The sequence below is a fragment of the Pelophylax lessonae genome, assembly GCF_965119305.1.
Source record: "Pelophylax lessonae genome assembly, chromosome: 2".
Classification (NCBI taxonomy): domain Eukaryota; kingdom Metazoa; phylum Chordata; class Amphibia; order Anura; family Ranidae; genus Pelophylax; species Pelophylax lessonae.
The window spans coordinates 725,539,087-725,557,388 of record NC_138769.1 but is presented as its reverse complement, the minus strand read 5'-3'; the positions used below and the strand labels follow the sequence as shown (position 1 = coordinate 725,557,388).

The 18,302-nt window shown below is 47.0% G+C and overlaps 1 protein-coding gene across 1 annotated transcript in view; it reads right to left on the bottom strand.

The window, feature by feature from the left end:
• LOC309545180 (piwi-like protein 1) overlaps nt 1-18,302 on the bottom strand; it is a gene marked incomplete at both ends in the record, with an annotated part of 240,850 nt that overhangs the window by 208,491 nt on the left and 14,057 nt on the right. Inside the window, 4 exons of the mRNA XM_082244318.1 lie at nt 2,326-2,523; nt 4,929-5,009; nt 5,601-5,722; nt 5,826-6,037. Coding sequence (XP_082100444.1) covers nt 2,326-2,523; nt 4,929-5,009; nt 5,601-5,722; nt 5,826-6,037 — 613 coding nt within the window. The remainder of the gene's footprint in view (nt 1-2,325; nt 2,524-4,928; nt 5,010-5,600; nt 5,723-5,825; nt 6,038-18,302) is intronic.

Here is an 18,302-nt window from a genome sequence, read left to right as displayed (position 1 = left end):
CTAGCAGGAGGAGTGGGCTCATCCTCCAGGTGCAGTGTCTCCTTGATAGAGGTAATCAGCTCATCCATGAGTGCAAGCTCTTCAGGCGAGCCAGGGGGAGAAACATCAACCCCCTCCACCTCCGCCTCCCCCTCAGACCCCATAAGGTCCAGAGATGAGCGAGACCCTGAGAAGGGCACACCAGCCACAGCAGCCACATCGCCCTCTGAATCAGAGGAAATGGATAACCTGGCCCTTTTTGCGGATCGATCAGCCATCAGCATCTGCACCTGAGAAACCAAGGATGCCACTACCGCGGCCAGATCAGCCCCCTCGGGGGGTGCAGCAGCCCCCTGGTCCCCCACCAGGGCGGGGGGAAACTTGCTATCCTGAGAATCCATGCCCACAGCAATGAAAGGAAAAAAAGGTACTGTCCCTTTAACACCACGGCGAGCGCAGCCCACCGCACACTACTGTATGCACCGATCCCGCAGGGATAGAGGACACTGAGCAAGGAATGACAGGACAAAGAAGGAAAAACCTGGAGAGAGCACAAACAGGCTGCTGCCACCGATCGCTGTCCCAGAGAAAGAGGAAGTGATGCAATACCGGCTGACTGATATAGCCTATGAGGCTCCGCAAACATGGCCGCTCGGCTGAGGGGAGAAGGCTACAAGAAAATGGCGCCGACATGTGCTCGGACGAGAGCGGCCCGCCAAAATGGCGGCGATTGGCGCCAAAACACAGCGCTGTACAGGGACAGGGCCAATCACAGCATTTCTGCAAAAAAATGTCGGACCGCAGCAGCGGTCGCCGCTCAATCATGTCTGCACCCAATCTGCCCATATAAAACACACAGCAGAGCGGGAGGGCCTCCCCCCTTGCAGCCCACAAAAAGGCATGCTAACCCATACAGGGATCTGACAGGGAGCCCGCACTTTACACAGACATGGGGGTACACACAGCCACAGACTGACACCCACACATATGGTCCCCACACAGAAGTGCTTACCGTACCGGATGGCGTGGGGAGCCGTCTCCAGCGACAAACCGCCATCATGGTGACAGGGAGTGCCGCAGCCAGGACGCCTGTGTACTGCAGCACAAGACCGCATAATGGCGTCCAGTGAGGTAGCCACCTCACAGGCAGCATCCCTGCAGCGAACAGGGATGGGTCGTTCAATGTGCCAGGGCAAACCTAAGCTGAACGCTCGATGGCAGGCTGGGGATCCATCAGGCACTCAGCCCTGAGATCCAGGGCGGCCAGTCCGAGACCCAGCTCCGCATGAACATCTTCATCCGAAGAACCCTAAACTAAAGCTGACAAAATAACAGCTAGTTAAAGAAAAGAAAAATACTTTGAAATAAAATCAAAAAGGGTAGAAGGCTGAGACTGAAGCCCCAGCACAGGAAAGCCTGCTACTCCTAAGCTAGGCAAGATCAAACTGGGTTGGGAATGCTGGTGCAGGGAGGTATTGACTGAGGGGACAGCCCCTAGGGGTGTGTCTATGCTAAAAGCTTTTGTTATTAACAATTCTTGTTGCCTAGCTACTCCTGTGGAGCAAAGGTCAATACCCATTGGTGAAGACTTGTAAGTGGGCAGCGACTGTCGGAGGACGTAAGAGAAATATAATTTTTTTTTTTTTCGCTATTTGTTCGCTTATATCACAAAAAATAAAAAATCCAGCGGTGAATAAATACCACCAAAAGAAAGCTCTATTTGTGGGAACAAAATGATAAAAAAATAATTTGGGTACAGTGTAGCATGACTGAGTAATTGTGATTCAAAGTGCGAGAGCACCGAAAGCTGAAAATTGGTCTGGGAAGGAAGGGGGTTTAAGTGCCCAGTATTGAGGTGGTTAAAAACTGCTAGGAGCTGCAGCTAAAGCTAAAATAAAATGCTTTTCTTCCTTCAAAGCAGGGTAGAAAAGACATCCATACTCCTAAGACACTAGCAAACCCCCCCCCCCCCCCCAAAAAAAAAAAAAAAAAACACACTTGCTGGGACTAGTCTTGACCAGTTCTGTGCTTTACATTTCTGTGGCAATTGCTGCAATACAGGCCGGAAGTGCATTAATTTATCGGATTATACTAGACCAGAGTTCACACGCACTGACTTCTTACTGCTAGGAAGTTGAACTGTAGGGTCCCCGCTTATAAAAATTATGATAGTAACTGCTCCTTTAGGAAGGAACCTATCAGTTATACAAAAGGTCTATGTATTGAAGATAGGGTTAAGTAGAAAACATTACACAGCTTACAAAAGCTGCAAAACCCCCAATCCAAACAAGTCCCAAGTCCCTCCTTTCACGCTCAAAATATCATACATGAATGAGTTAATCTTACTTGGTAAGCACGATCTTCCCAACCAGCTCCTTATCACAGATATCCTGAAAGCTCTGCGCCCCATGCGACATATATATATTTTGCATAAGGTCGAGGACGGTCTCGTTTCTCAGTACTTTATGGCTGATGTCGATATTCAACATAATGCTGGTTTCATACTGCAGGATGGAGGTTGAAAAGCCAGGCCAGACAGTCAGGCTAACAAAAGAAATTAAAAATTAAAATAACACAAACTAAGTGTTTTACCTTATTCATTTTAAGCCATTTAAAGCCTAACATCTAACTCTTATTTTATTTAAAGATCCGGCAGGCAGTTTTAAACACACAAAAAAGGGAACTCTGCCAGCAAACCCCCCTCCCCACAGCAGTTCCTTATCGCCTCAAGGTGTCCTCAGCCTAGCATCATCCAACCTGTAAGACTGGGGACATAGTGTGAGTGCAAGGTATCATGAACCCAACTCCTGAGGGATCCAACATCAGAGTTCAAGGTATCAATATGTAGTAGCACACATGGAGTACACCCTAGGTTGTGATAAGGTACATAAAAGGGATGTACAGGCACCTCTCAGGCACTTTCATGGTAGACACAAGATACAATTTTTCTTTTATTTTATTTTTTAGGAGGAAGCACACCTTTCCATCATCAAGTTTTATACTGAAATCAAAAAAGCATCATAAACTTGTGAAGCTTTTTTTATGCATCGTCACCGATTTCAGAAATAAAGGGGAATGTGTTTTTCCAGCCTACACCTGGAACTCAGTAAAGCAATTTTCCTAAAGTCATCTCCCATTCTGCTCCACTTGGGGCTAAAAGGCTTTAAAAGGTAGTTTCGCCGAGACTGCTGCGGCTGTGTTGTGCTAGGTTTTCAGGTCAGTGGAGCACTGGGGAGAATAAAGGGTCTCATTAAAGAGAACCTGTCAAAGTAAGAAAAAAAATCCATCATATAGGGGACTTTGTGTAACGGGAGAAAAAAATAAATAAATAAATATATATATATATATATATATATATATATATATATATATATATATATATACACCTACATACACACACACACACTTTTTTGGGGGTGGGATTGAATGTAAATAAATTGTATCTATGCATCTCTCCATCTATTTTTTTTTATTATTATTATTATTATTATTATACAAAATGTAAAATTACACCCAAGCACAAAAAACGAGGGGGGGGGGGGGAGATGCAGTTTCAGCACCCTCAGCACTGAATGTATATAATGGCAAGGGGTGCTGGGAAGTCTACTGATGGCTGCTGGGGATCTATTGTCACTGGTGGGAATCTATTGTTGCTAGATGGGTCTTGTGTTGCTGGAGGCTCAGTGTTGCTGGCTGCTAGAGGGTCTATTGATGCCGATTGCTAGGAGATCAGTTGTTGCTGCTGGGGATCTTTGGGTGCATCCATTGTGGTGTGGGAATTCTGTTGTTGCTGGCTGCAGGGGATCTATTTTACTACTTTTCCTATTAATAATACATTCCAGACAAATTACTTAGCATCACAAAAGGATACTTGGTTCTATATTCTCTAAAATGGGTGGTGCTGGGAGGTGGGTAGGGGGTGGAATCAAGGGATGGTACTGAGAGGTGGGTAGGGGGTGGAACCAAAGGACAAGTCTTGGAGGCGGTTAAGGGGGTGGGGGGGAGGCAAGGGTGACTCCATAAAAAGGTGGGGAGTTCCTGCACCTATTCTCTGAGAAAAAAAAAAAAAAAGCCCTCACCACAACCATTGTGATGTGCTGCATTGTAAAGAAAACAAAAGTGCATATTTGTTTATACTTGCATTGTGGTGCATGGCAGCCCATTCAAAAAAAGTAGCATTTGCCTATATGGTAGGATTCATGTAGGAGACTGTATCAGAAGGGGTCTGGCAGAAAGTGCAGGGGATACTGTGATGACACAAAGGGTTGATTTACTAAAACTGAGAGTGAAACATGTGGTGCAGCTCTGCATAGAAACAAGCTTCCAGGGTTTTTTTTTTTTGTCAACGCCTAATTGAACAATCTGACGTTAGAAGCCGATTGGCTACCATGCACAGCTGTACCAGATTTTGAACTCTCCGGTTTTAGTAAATCAAATCCAAAGTGTGCAAAGTAGCAAGGGCTGAGCTCTGTGACATATTCTAGGCATGGGCATATGAAAGCAACAGTAAAAAAACACCTGGCTTGCCATTTTCCTGGTCTCCACAACTGGGGTTGCCAATACCAGATTCCCAGCAAACCGGCATCCTGCATTGGTGGAGTGGCCTGCAACACTACAGCTGTGTTATCAGAATCCCAGAGAATGTAGGTTATTTCTTCATACATTTCTTTGATAACAGACTCGAGTGTACTTTTAAGGCCCCTTTTCCACTGGTTTACTTCAAAACTGCCAGTAAAACGCTAAGCGCTGTTGCGGTTTGGTTTTTAAAAGACACGTGACCACAAAACTTGATGCGCTTCTTATTCATTTCAATGGAGAGGGGCGTTTTTGGGGGCATTTTTTTTATTTGATTTTTTTAAAAACTCCTCAGTGTGAAAGGGCTCTAAACCAGCTGCACCTTACTCCGAGATATACACCTTTATAGAAAATAATCTAGACTATTTTAATACCGGTACTCTCCGACTTCTATAGAATCATTGGGGTTGTAGTGGTTGCGTCCAATCTGCTTCATGTTCATAATCTTGAGTAGTCTGCAAACAAATTCTACATTAGTGGAAAGAAACAGACACAACATATATTTTACATTACGCATGCGGTCATGTCATGGGATGGTCCAACCTTTACAACACTACAACTAAAACAATAACTAAAAGGCAAAACTTTTTTTCCCAGTTTTGTATAGAGGGGGGGATTTCAACACTGGTCAAATTTTTTGCTGTCTGCACCCTCATTAAGGAGGGAATCCCTTTCGATTTGTCATGTTTACCATTATCATTTAAAGTGAAATTAAAAGAAAATCCCAAATTTTGGTTTGTCCCAGAAAAGTAATAGCGGGGAAATCTCCTACTAGGGATACTGGTTCTGGTGACCTGGGGGACCCCAAGGAATTCCCCCTCACTTCCTGCTTGGCTATGGGAAAGGAAGTGCAGGGAAATCTCCGCAATGGGACATAGATGGCAAAAATAAATATGACAGGGGTTATAACCTTCCCTTACTCTATCCAAAAGAAAAAAAAAAAGTATTTAGCCTATAGATCTACTTTAAGCACTTCACAAGCTCATGACAACAAGGAAAGATGAAAAGCTCAAAATCTGTACTCAAATTTATTTAGATGATCAGACCTCCTGAAGATGATGTTGTAAAACTGAATGCAAGTGGGTGAAGTTGGCGGCAACTCATTTGTCAGAGTAATTGTCAATCTCACGTTCTCTCCATTCCGGGTTTGGCTGAACACTTCTGTAACCTTCAAATCAGAAGTACACAAACATAAAAAATAAAGTCTTAAATGTTAATGCAATTTCAGTTAAAAAAAAAAAAATCAAAATTCAAAATTTCTCATTCTATACCTTATTGAGTCTTTTGGGCAAAAATAAAATGGTACCATCGAAAGCCCGCGCTTTCCCGATGACTTCTTCATGCTGGTATAGCAAAGCTGTTCTCAAGCGTTGTGACTCCATGGGAGGATTGTAGTCAATGTGGTATTGAAACAAGACCCACTGCGGCCGGGAGACCAGTTTGATGTGGTTGGTGACCAGCTGGATTGAGCTGCCAGAAACACCTACAGGCAAAAGCATTAATCACTGAACACAACATTTAGGGGAGAAAAGTCTACAACCATACTGTGAATCTGCTGAGACCAGATCAAATATTAGGCCTTTCCTGAAACCCTCCTCCTACAGTCTACAAGATCATGTTGCCTACAATGTTCTGGATAGTTAAAACAATCCTCAATCTAGAAATGTTCACATCCTGACATTAAACAAACCAAAAAGTTCTGCCTTATGCTAGTCATACACAGGATCATAAAATCAATTATTCAATGCGATATTGATAGGCAATTGCAAAATGCATTTGTTTGGTGCATAGTTCAGTATTTTTATCGATACTAAAATTACAGCCGCTTGGACCTAGATTAGAAGTCTGAAGGGATATACAGCTGGATCTTGCCCTTTAAGATGTTCATAGAATATAGCTTTTAAATGTTGAAATTCGTTTTTGGTAAAAGCAGCCCCTCCTCCCCTAGCCTGTAATATACTAAAAGGTCTTAACGGCAGAATGTTCTAGCTAGATGACTAATAGGTTTGTAACCCCAAGCGCTACTTATCAACTGTCTTGCAAGGACATGATTGTCAGCACCTTTTATTGTTAACTTACCAAAAGAAACCCAAGGTTAGAGGTTTCACATGAGAACATCTGTATTAAATCATATGCTCTAATATGCATTTCCTGTTGAAACTGTGTCCCTTTGTTCTGTACTGAATAAATTAGGGATCGACCGATTAACGGCAAAGCATATATATCGAGGGCCAATCTGCACTTTCCCCGATATAGGTGGCCGATATTGCGATATTTCGGGAAAAGTGCTTGTACCGGAGTGATGCCTGCAGCTAGAGGCATCACTCCGGTACCGGCGTCCATAGTCGAAGGTCAGCTGTCTTGTAATGACAACCGATGCGGCTGAGAAGCCGCTCAGCTGTCATTACAAGGAGCAGGAGGGGACGCGCCCCCCCCCCCTGCCTTCCGCGGCTCGCCTGGGTCTCCCGTCCCACTGGGAGACCCAGGAAACCAGCCTGCACGGCCGCCGAAGACCCGATCAAAGACGCATTTGGCTCTGATCGGGTCTCCATGTAAAAACCCGGAAGCGATGTCATGACAACTTCCGGGTACTCGGTGCCAGATTAAAAAAAATAAATTACAGCTTGGCGTTTTGAATGCTTTTAAGTGCAGAGGAGGGGTTTGGGGTATTTTATACCCCCAGATCCCTCCACAAGTGTACCTGTCAAGTGATAAAAACATTTTTTTTTTTTAAATGTATGAAAATATCGGCCGATACACAATGGCCAAAATATCGGTATCGGCAACGAAAAACTGAGGTCAGTCGAAAACTAGTAAAAATACTCACGCTCGGCATTTAATAAACCAAACAGGTGTTGACTCCCTGCTCGTTTCTGTCAAAGTGTTTTCCCTGAGATCTGATGATGTATCCCCTGGTGGTCCGAACCTTAAAAGGAAGAACCCCAACAAACTCGCTATGTGCAAAGCCACCATAAAAGTAGTAACTACAGGATGCAGCTACTATCTCCAAAATGCAGGAAAACGTTTTCTGTGCGCCTCTGTGATACTAGATTTTTCCTGTTAGAAAGTCTTCAGTTTCTAACTTTGCAGCCAAGCTTTGTACACCACCGGTAATCTGTCCTAGGACAGTGCCTAAGTGCCCACTAGGAGCAGTCACACTAGAAAGGTGGGCATGACTTGGCACTGCAGAGTGCACCCTAAAGTAGAACTATAGGCAACTTTATTTAAGTAAAATAACAAGAGGTAAGGGAGGGTTATAACTCATCTAAGGTTTATTTTTATGCGCTTAGTCCCATTGGGAGATTTACCTTCACTTCCTGCCCCATAGCCAAAACAAGAAATACCTGTAATTTAACCACCTCCTTCGCCTATTCTGACACTTCGCTCCTACATGTAAAAAATTTCCTAGCAAAAAAAAAAAAAAGATACTTCGTTCGAACCCCCAAACATTTTTGCGCAGCGGTTTTTCAAACAAATTTTTTTTGGAAAAAACAAAAACACATTCATGAATAATAAAAACAAAAAAGAACAACAGTAAAAAGTTAGCCCAATTTTTTGTATGATGTGAAAGATGAAGTTACACGAGTAAATGGATACCCAACATTTCAAACTTTACAATTGCGTCTGCCCGTGGGCCACCAGGGATGCCCACCCATGACCACCAGGGATGCCCACCATGGCCACCAGGGATGGCAATCAGGGCTCAGAGAGCCTGCCAGTGGTGCCCTCCCTATCAGTGCTGCCCACCAATGCCATCTAACAGTGCTGCCCACCAGTGGCCATTATTGCCATCAGTGCCACCCACCAGTGCCCATTATTGCCCACCAGTGCTGCCTATCAGTGCCCATCAGTGCCACCTACCCTGTTTCCCTGAAAATACGCCCTACCCCAGAAAAAAGACCAAGCATGATTTTCAGGGATAGCTGCAATATAAGCCCCCCCCCCCCCCCGAAAATAAGACCTAGTTAAATCCTTGATCTCAGTCCATCTCTCTGCAGTATTCAGAGAGGGAGAGTAGTGCTCTGGAGGGTCACGTGAGTGCCCAGTGGCGCTGTAAATAAGTTATTTTCCATAAAAAGTTACAAAAGGAGACACACTGCACATTACATAATCTTTTTACAAATCCGATTACATCATTTTACAATGACTTTATCCAAGGTTTATTTTTGGGATTACAGAATGTCATAAAGCCGACTCCTGAGCTGACAGGGAGAGAGGAGGGAAAGAACTATTTTTAACATTTTATTGTTTTATTCCAGGTCTTTTAGAACATAGAGAGGGCTACATGACACAGCAACACAGCAACGGCTACATGACACAAAGAACTGTACTGTCTATCATGTTTTAACCTTCCTGGCGGTATGATTATGTCTGGAATTACATACCAAAAGCGGTACAATTCTTTTCATGGAAATTTGGCGTTATGTATTATAGGCCTACAATTCTTAGTAATTACTGACTTAAACCTGACCAAAACAAGACTCTAGTAGACATCCCAGATGTGATAAATTTGAAACACAAACGCATGAATTATAATCGAATCAATAATATTATTTTATTATTTAATATATAATATATATAATAAAATTATATTATTGATTAGATTATAATTCATGCATTATATATTATATATAGATATGTGTGTGTGTGTGTATATATATATATATATATATATATATATATATATATATATATATATACACACACATATATATATATATATATATATAATATATAACGCATGAATTATAATTGAATCAATAATATAATTTTATATATATATATATATATATATGTGTGTGTGTGTGCATATTATATATATATATATATATATATATATATGCATAATATAATATAAAGTGTGTTTTGTGTAACGTTTTTTTTTTTTTTTTTTTTGAATTTCCCTCCCTAGTTCCGCTCCCATGCAGCATTGCTGCTGCAGGGAACGGAACTAGGAAGTGATCGTACCGACGGAGGAGCGGCGGGACTCTCGGCTGGCGGTCGCAGCAATGAGAGATCATCGCTGGATCGCCAGGATAAGGTAAGAGAACACCGCTGCGCTCTCTGCAATCCACCCCGAGCGTGACTCGGGGTTACCGCTCCTGCAATGAAAAATCAACCCCGAGTCACGCTCGGGATTACCGCTAAGGCGGTTAAAGGATCAGGATATTTTTTAATTTATTTTAGGGTTACAATCACTTAAAGATCGTCATTGCACATACCGTACATAAATAAGACATCCTCTGAAAATAAGCCCTAGGGTGTTTTTTGTAGCCAAATTTAATATAAGACCGGGTCTTATTTTCTGAGAAACACGGTATCAGTGGCCATCAGTGCCGCATATAAGTGCAGGAAAAAACTTATCTATTTACAAAATTTTATAACATAAAACAAAAAAAAGGACACAAATTTGGTTTATGTACAGTGTTGCATGACCGCGCAATTGTCATTCAAAATGCAACAGCGTTAAAAGCTCAAAATTGGTCTGGGAAGGAAGGGGGGTTTAAGTGCCCAGTATTGAGGTAGTTAAATGCCTTTACAAGTTACCAGTTTAAAGTGGCACAGGAGGTCTGGTGCTGGAATTATTACTCTCGCTCTGGCGTCCGTGACAATACCTCACATGTGTGCGGGACTAAAGTATGGGTTCGCATTTGCGTGTAAGCACGGTTGGACGAGGGCGCTTTAATTTACTTACATTTTTTTTTTTACAAAACTATTACATTCACATGTAATGAACAACATCCCTTGAGATCGCATGGTCCGTGACAGGTCCTCTTTATAGAGAGATTTGGGGTCTATTAGACCCCAAATCTCTCCCCTGGCCCCTCATGCAGCCGATCAGACTAAGATTGGTCCGATCGGCTGAGTCTCTGGCCGCTGGTGGCCATGAAAACAAAGGGGCAGAACCGGAGAGGGACGAATACTCGTTGCTCGTGGTTTCCAGGGTTACAGAGAAAGAGGAACGACGTCAGTTCCTCTCTCTCTGTACTAGGCAGTCATCGCCGCATCACTTTGGGCCTCCACTATGGGACCGGAGAGCCCAGGAGAGGCGGCAGCAGGAGAAGGGGCCACCCGCAGAAGTGATCAAGTGGCTAATTAGGCCACACCTTAGGGGCAGTCCCAGAGGGTATATCCTCTCTCTCTGCTACAGCAAATCAGTTATGTCACAAAGCAGTGTTTAGAGAATTTAACCCAACCCAACTCAAAAACAGAGGGGCGGGTACTACGTCTATCAATGAGCTTAAGAGAAAAGGATTTTACGGTAAGATTTTACAAAAATCCATTTTTCTCTGTCGCTCATTGACAGACGTAGTCCTCGTTGATTAATAACAACTCGGGAAGTCCCAAAGCAGTACCACAAATGAGGGGTGGGAAAATGGAAATCAAAATCCAATCTAGAAGGCCCAACCGGTGTCAACTAGAAGTTTTAAAGGCTCATCAATCACACGATGAGACTCAACTGAAATTCCAACGGAAAAAAACCCTCGAGGTAGACCACCGGTCTCCTCAAATTGCGGCCTGCAAAACCTTGCAGCCAAATGAGGCATCCGCCGATGCCATCACATCAACTTTATAAAATTTCGTAAAGGTATATACCGATGACCAGGTGGCCGCCTTGCACACCTGGACCACCGACGCCTGATGGCGGTAGGCCCAGGAAGTACTGAGCGCTCGAGTGGAGTGCGCCTTAACAGGGAACGGAGGATTCCGACCCTTAATAGAATAAGCCTGTACCACCGTCTGTCTAATCCATTTGGAGATAGTCGCGGCAGATGCAGGCAACCCCTTTCTGGGGCCATCCGTGATCACAAAAAGTGAATCCGTCTTACGGAACGTTTCCGTAGCCTTCAGGTATACCCTGATTGCCCGAACCACATCCAAGGAATGCCGTGCATATTCCCGAGGATGATTGGGCTGAGGACACAAGGAAGGTAGCACAATATCTTCATTCAGATGAAAGTCTGAAACCACCTTAGGAAGAAAGGATGGCTTCGGATGAAGAACTACCTTATCCCTATGAACCACTAGATATGGGGAATGGCATGATAATGCAGCCAGTTCTGACACCCTGCGTGCAGAAGTGATAGCCACCAAGAAGGCCACCTTCTGGGATAATGTAAGCAAGGGAATCTCCCTGATATTTTCAAAGGGAGGTTTCTGCAGAACCGACAAAACCAAATTAAGATCCCAAGGTGGTAAGGGCGCGCGGACTGGCGGAGCCAAGTGCCGCACCCCCTGGATGAAATTCAGCACCAAGGAATGAGTAGCCAAAGGCTTCTGAAAGAAGATTGCTAATGCTGAAACCTGACCCTTGATGGTGCTCAAGGATAGTTTCTGCTCAACCCCCTTTTGCAGAAAAGCCAAGATTCGGGTCACCGAATAGGTACGTGGGGGAAATCCTAAAGATTCACACCATGCAATATAAGTCTTCCATGTGCGATAATAGACTTTGCTGGAAGTCGCTTTCCTTGCTTTAATTAGAGTAGGAATAACTGAAGCTGACAACCCTCTGCCCTTCAGTACCTGGGTCTCAATGGCCAGGCCATTAAAACCAGCGACTGTAAAGCACGATGGAAGATCGGTCCTTGAGACCGCAGATCCTCCCTGAAAGGAGGTCTCCAAGGAGGGTTGGCGACTAGCATGTCCAAGTCGGCCTGACCGACCTGACGAGGCTAGCCTAGAATTTCCAGGATAACTGGAGTTCCCTCCATCTCTATCCTGCGGAGAAATCTCAGCAGCAACTTGAGAGGGGGAAAGACGTATAGTAGCTGATACTGCCTTTATAGGCCGTTCAGCGCGTCTGCTGCGTCCGCTAGAGGATCGCGGGCGCGCGTTACCAACCTCCGCGCCTTCCTGTTGAGCCGATATGCCAACAGATCCACCTCCGGGATGCTCTGATGAAGACACAGATGGTGAAATCCTTGGTGATCGACCTAAGTCATCACCCTGATATTGTCTGACTGGATCCGAACCAGGCTGCCCTAGAGCTGCTTGGTCCAGGCAATCCGACAAAGTCTGATCGCTCTCTGTTCCCACACATTTATCAGAAACTTGATTCTTATCAGGAGTGATGATTTCTCCTGGTTGAGCATTAGAGACCGAAGTCACCAGACTAGAGGCTCCTTGGTCTGTTTGCTCAACCGGATCCGATTCCTGTAGGGAACTGAGACTAATCTTTGGAAAAGGTAAAGAAAATGATCTGTTCAGGGAACGGGAACTACCGATCCCTGTAGCACCTAAATATTGGAAGGGAAGAATCGCACCGGTAGCAGTGATCGATACTCGATCTTGTGTCCTGATCGTATGATCTCCTGAACCCCTTAGTCTGAGATTCAGGAAGGCTCTAGCTCTGAATGCCGGTGAAGACGTCCCCCCACCCTCAAGCCGGGTTTGGGGCGCACCTTCAGGCTGTATTAGCCTTAACTTCAGGTTTGGCTGAGTCAGCCTTTTGTTTGCCCGACCAGCGCCTCTTGAACCCTCCTAGAGGGGCTTTGCCTTTCCCGCTCGCCCCAGCGGAGCGAACGAACCCTTTATGAGCGGCAAAGAAAGGTCCACGCTTGTTACGAGGTCCTTTAGCTTTAGCAGCCTGCGGCAAAAAAGTGCTCTTGCCCCCAGTGACATCCTTAATGATCTCATCTACGGTGGCCCCAAATAGGCGATTCCCCTGAAAGGGGAGATTCGCCAAGGCTTTTTTGGAACCTAGATCCGCCGACCAGCATTTTAACCACAGCACACGTCTGAGGATTACCGCTGACATCGATGCATGCCCTAACAAGGGGGTGGCATCCAGGGCTGCGTCACAGACGAACTGCAGTCCTTGTATAATTTGTTCCATCAAATCAGATGCTGCCTGGGGGATACCTTTCCCCTTTAGGTCATGGCGTACCAATCTTGCCCATTCCGTTAATGTCTGTGAAACTAAACCAATGACAATCACTGGTCTAAAGGCTGACCCTATCAGGGAAAAAATAGTGCGGGACTCCGCTTCCATCTTCCGATCCACCGGATCCTTAAAGGACGGAGCGTCCTCCAACGGGATAACAGTGGCTTTATTCAGTCTGGAAATAGGTGGATCCACCACTGGTGGTACCGTCCATTTCTTAATGAGGGATTCCTCAAACGGATAGCGTCTAGAAATGCGCTTGGAAACAGTAAAGGTATGTTTTGAATGATCCCATTCCTCTTTAATTTTATTACCAAAACACTTGGGTAAGGGAAAAACCTTCGCCGTCTTGGTAGGTACTAGTACCAAAGGGAATTTCCATCTCGGTTGCCTCTGCCGGTAGAACCTCAAGTCTTAAGGTTTCCCGGACCGCCACAACTAGTGCGTCCACCAATGCTTCTTCTTGTGCTATGGCGGAGGCAGGAACGTCCTCCTCACTGTCTGAGGGAACTTTACCTGAGACAACAGCCCCTGCAGAGGGACCTGCAGCTGCAATGACCATCTCAGAATCTGAATCTGAAGCATCAGATGAAATAGGGGTAGGCGGGGGTCGCTTTCTTGACCCCCGTCCCTGACAGGCCATCTCCACCCGAGACACCAAAGACTCCAAAACTGCTGTGAATGCATCAATACTCTGTGAACTGGAGGGTCCTGCGGCCACCTCGAGGGGATCAGGTGGGGGTACCTGTGTGGCAGGGTCCATGATTATTCCAGACACTTGCTGGAAAAAATTAATTTGCCAAAAAAAAACAACGGAATTTTTGTAAAATCTTACCTGTAAAATTCCTTTCTCTGAGTCCTCCGACAGTCGCCGCCCCTTCATATTCGTCACCAATGGGTTATTGACCTTTTCTCCGTAGGAGTGGCTAGACAACATAATATGTTAATATCAAAGCTTTTAGCATACCCCACCCCCAGGGGGTGGTCCCCTCAGTCAATACCCTCCTGCTTCCTGCATTCCAACCTCAGTTTCAGTAGCATAGCAGAAGAGTACATAAAAAAAACCCCAAAAGAGGGGAGGGGGCGGCGACTGTCGGAGGACTCAGAGAAAGGAATTTTACATGTAAGATTTTACAAAAATTCAGTTTTTTCTCTTACGTCCTCCGACAGTCGCCGCCCCTTCATATTCGTCACCAATGGGACGTCCCAAAGCAGTGTAGACATGAGGGGTGGGAAAAAAAGCAGCCGCGCCTAAGGCAACGCAATACCCACATCAGAGAAAGGAACCTTACCAAAGGAAGGAAACCAACTGGGCAACATGAAAAAACTTGCTCAACAGGAGCAACAACCCAGGAAGAACAAGTAACCCAGGGGTAAAAATACCCCAACAGCCAAGGACCCAAACCAGGGACCCTAAGGCACTGCCGCACTAAGAACTTTGCGGCCAAAGGAAGCATCTGCCGATGCCTGAACATCCACCTTGTAGAATTTTGAAAAGGTGTGAACGGACGACCAAGTCGCCGCCTTACACACCTGGGCCATAGAAGCCCGATGATGACAGGCCCAAGACGTACTCAGAGATCTTGTAGAGTGCGCCTTCACAGGCATGGGGGGAACTTTCCCCTTCAAAGCATAGGCCTGCTCAATGGTCTGTCTGATCCATTTGGCGATGGTAGAAGCCGACGCCGCCATGCCCTTCCGAGGTCCCTCTGGAAGGACAAATTGAGAATCCGTCTTGCGAAAGGATTCAGTCGATGACAGGTAAACCCTGATCGCCCGAACAACATCCAAGGAATGCAAAGCCACTTCCTTTGGATGTTTAGGCTTCGCGCAAAGCGAAGGCAGAACAATGTCCTCATTGAGGTGAAATTCCGAGATCCTCTTCGGAAGGAAAGACGGGTTAGGACGCAAGACCACCTTATCCAAATGAACCACCAAATACGGAGATCTGCAGGACAAGGCAGCCAGCTCCGACACCCTACGAGCCGAGGTGATTGCCACCAAAAAGGCGACCTTCTTGGACAACATAGACAACGAGATCTCCCTGATTTTTTCAAAAGGGAGCATGTTGCAACACGGACAGAACAAGATTCAAGTCCCATGGAGGCAAAGGCTCCCTCCTAGGAGGGACCAGATGCCGCACCCCTTGAACAAAGGTGCCAACTAAAGAATTAGACGCCACAGGACGCTGAAAGAGAACGGCCAGAGCAGAAATCTGACCCTTAATCGTGGCCAACGCCAAACGCTGGTCCACGCCCGTTTGAAGAAAAGCCAACACCCTTGATACCGAGTATGAACAAGGGGAATACCCCCTGGACTCACACCAGGCAAAATAGGCCTTCCAAGTACGGTAGTAAACCTTCCCCGAAGAGAACTTTCTAGCCTTAATCAAGGTGTGAATGACCTCAGGGGATAGACCCCTATCCTTCAGGATCTGGGTTTCAACAGCCAGGCCGTCAAAGCCAGCGACTGTAAAGCAGGATGAAATATCGGCCCTTGAGACAGGAGATCGTCTCGAAGAGGCAGACGCCACGGAGCGTCGACCGCCAGATTCACAAGGTCTGCGTACCAAGACCGGCGAGGCCAGTCTGGTGCCACCAGAACCACCGTTTTCGGTTCCGAGGCCAACCTCCGAAGGAACCTGGACAGCAGCTGAATCGGTGGAAAGGCATACATCAGACGATACTGATGCCAGGGCGCCTCCAACGCGTCTGAGGCGTCTGCCCGAGGATCGCGCGTTCTTGCCACAAACCTTTCCACCTTGTTGTTCAGACGAGACGCGAACAGGTCCACATCTGGGGACCCCCACTTCTCGCACAACATCCGAAAGACATCCGGGTGAAGGGACCATTCTCCCTGGTCCAGGGTCTGGCGGCTCAGATAATCCGCCTGCCAGTTTTCCACCCCCGGAATGTGAACAGCAGATATCGCCGGGACGTGCGTCTCGGCCCAAGACAGAATGACGGCTACTTCCCGAGCCGCTCGGGCACTCCTGGCGCCCCCTTGGTGGTTGATGTAGGCCACCGCTGTGGCATTGTCCGTCTGCACCCGAACCGGACGGCCCTGCAGCCTGTCCGACCAACGCCGAAGGCAAAGATTTATTGCTCGCAATTCCAGAGTGTTGATCGGAAGGGAGGACTCCTCCTCCGACCAAGTTCCCTGGGCAGACAGAACGCCCAGAACACCACCCCAGCCCGACAGGCTGGCATCCGTGGTGATCACAGTCCACGAGCAAGGGCGAAAGGACTTGCCCCCCGACACCGCCGGGGACTGGAGCCACCACAGAAGGTCCCCCCTGGTGCGATGACTCAACGAAATCTGGAGATCCAGAGATTGCGGTCGTCCGTCCCACCTGGCCAGAATCTCCCTTTGGAGACCCCGCGTGTGAAACTGGGCAAAGGGTATCGCCTCGAAAGCCGAGACCATCAGTCCCAGACACCTCATGCACGTCCGGAGGGACGAACACTGAACAACCCTGAGGGACCCGACTTCTTCTTGAAGCTTCCGGAGCTTGCCTTCCGGCAGGAAGACCTTCGCCTGAACAGAGTCCAGGATCATTCCCAGGTAGGGGAGACGAACCGACGGACACATCGTCGACTTTGGAAAATTTATCGTCCAACCGAACTCTTGCAGAGTCTGCATCGTGACGGACAGGTTGTTCACCAGGCCCTGACTGGTCGCAGACCGAACCAGAATGTCGTCCAGATACCCCAGGATCGAGATGCCCTGGACTCTCAACAAAGCCAGAACCGGCGCAAGCACCTTGGTGAAAACCAGCGGAGCCGAGGCGAGACCAAAGGGCAACGCCACGAATTGGTAGTGATCCTCCGCAATGGCGAATCGAAGGTACTGCTGGTGACCCTAGAAAATGGGAATGTGAAGGTACGCATCCTTCAAGTCGATGGAGGCCATGAATTCCCCCGGGACCAGGGCAGCCACCACCGAGTGCAGGGATTCCATGCGGAACTTGCGAACCCGTACAAAGCGGTTCAGAGCTTTCAAGTCCAGAATCAGACGTACCTTGTCCTCCTTTCTGGGCACAGTGAACAGATTTGAATAGAACCCCCGAAATCTGTCCCGATGAGGCACCGGAACCACCACTCCCTGAGCCCGCAGGTCCCGCACCGCCAGATGCAGATCCCGCAAGCGCTCCGGAGACAGCTGAAGATTTGAGGGAAAAAATCTGCCCGCCGGCCGAGAGAGAAACTCGATCTTGTATCCAGATCGAACGATTTCCTGAACCCACCTGTCCCGAATGCGGGCCAGCCAGGGTCGAAGAAAACCGAGCAAACGTCCCCCCACCCCAGAACTGGGTGAGGGCGCCCCTTCAGGCCGCATTGTTATGGGCAGCGGACCCGGACTGGCCGGACTTCTGCTTACCTGCCCACGGCTTCTTCTGGGAGCCTTGTCCCTTGAAGGGCTTACCTTTATAGTGCGACCGAAAGGCACGAAAGGACCCCTGAGAGGGCCTAAACGAAGCATTCTTCTTACCGCGAACAAACTTAGACTTGTGAGACTGGGGCAAAAGAGTACTCTTACCCCCAGAAACACCCTTGATCAGAGTATCCAAGGATTCGCCAAAAAAGGCGAGAGCCCGCGTAAGGCAAATTAGCCAAAGTCTTGCGAGAAGATTGGTCAACAGACCAACATTTCAGCCAGATCAGGCGGCAGTTCAACACCGCCACACTCTGCAGACGCGCAGCCAAAGGGACCATATCTAGGTCCGCATCACACAAATACATGACACCCTGATGAATCTGATCCACCATAGCCAATGTCAACGGCGAAGCAGAGTCAGCCACCAGAGCGCGCCTGAGCACCTGCGTCCAATCGGCAATAGCCTGGGCTGCCATAATGGAAGCAA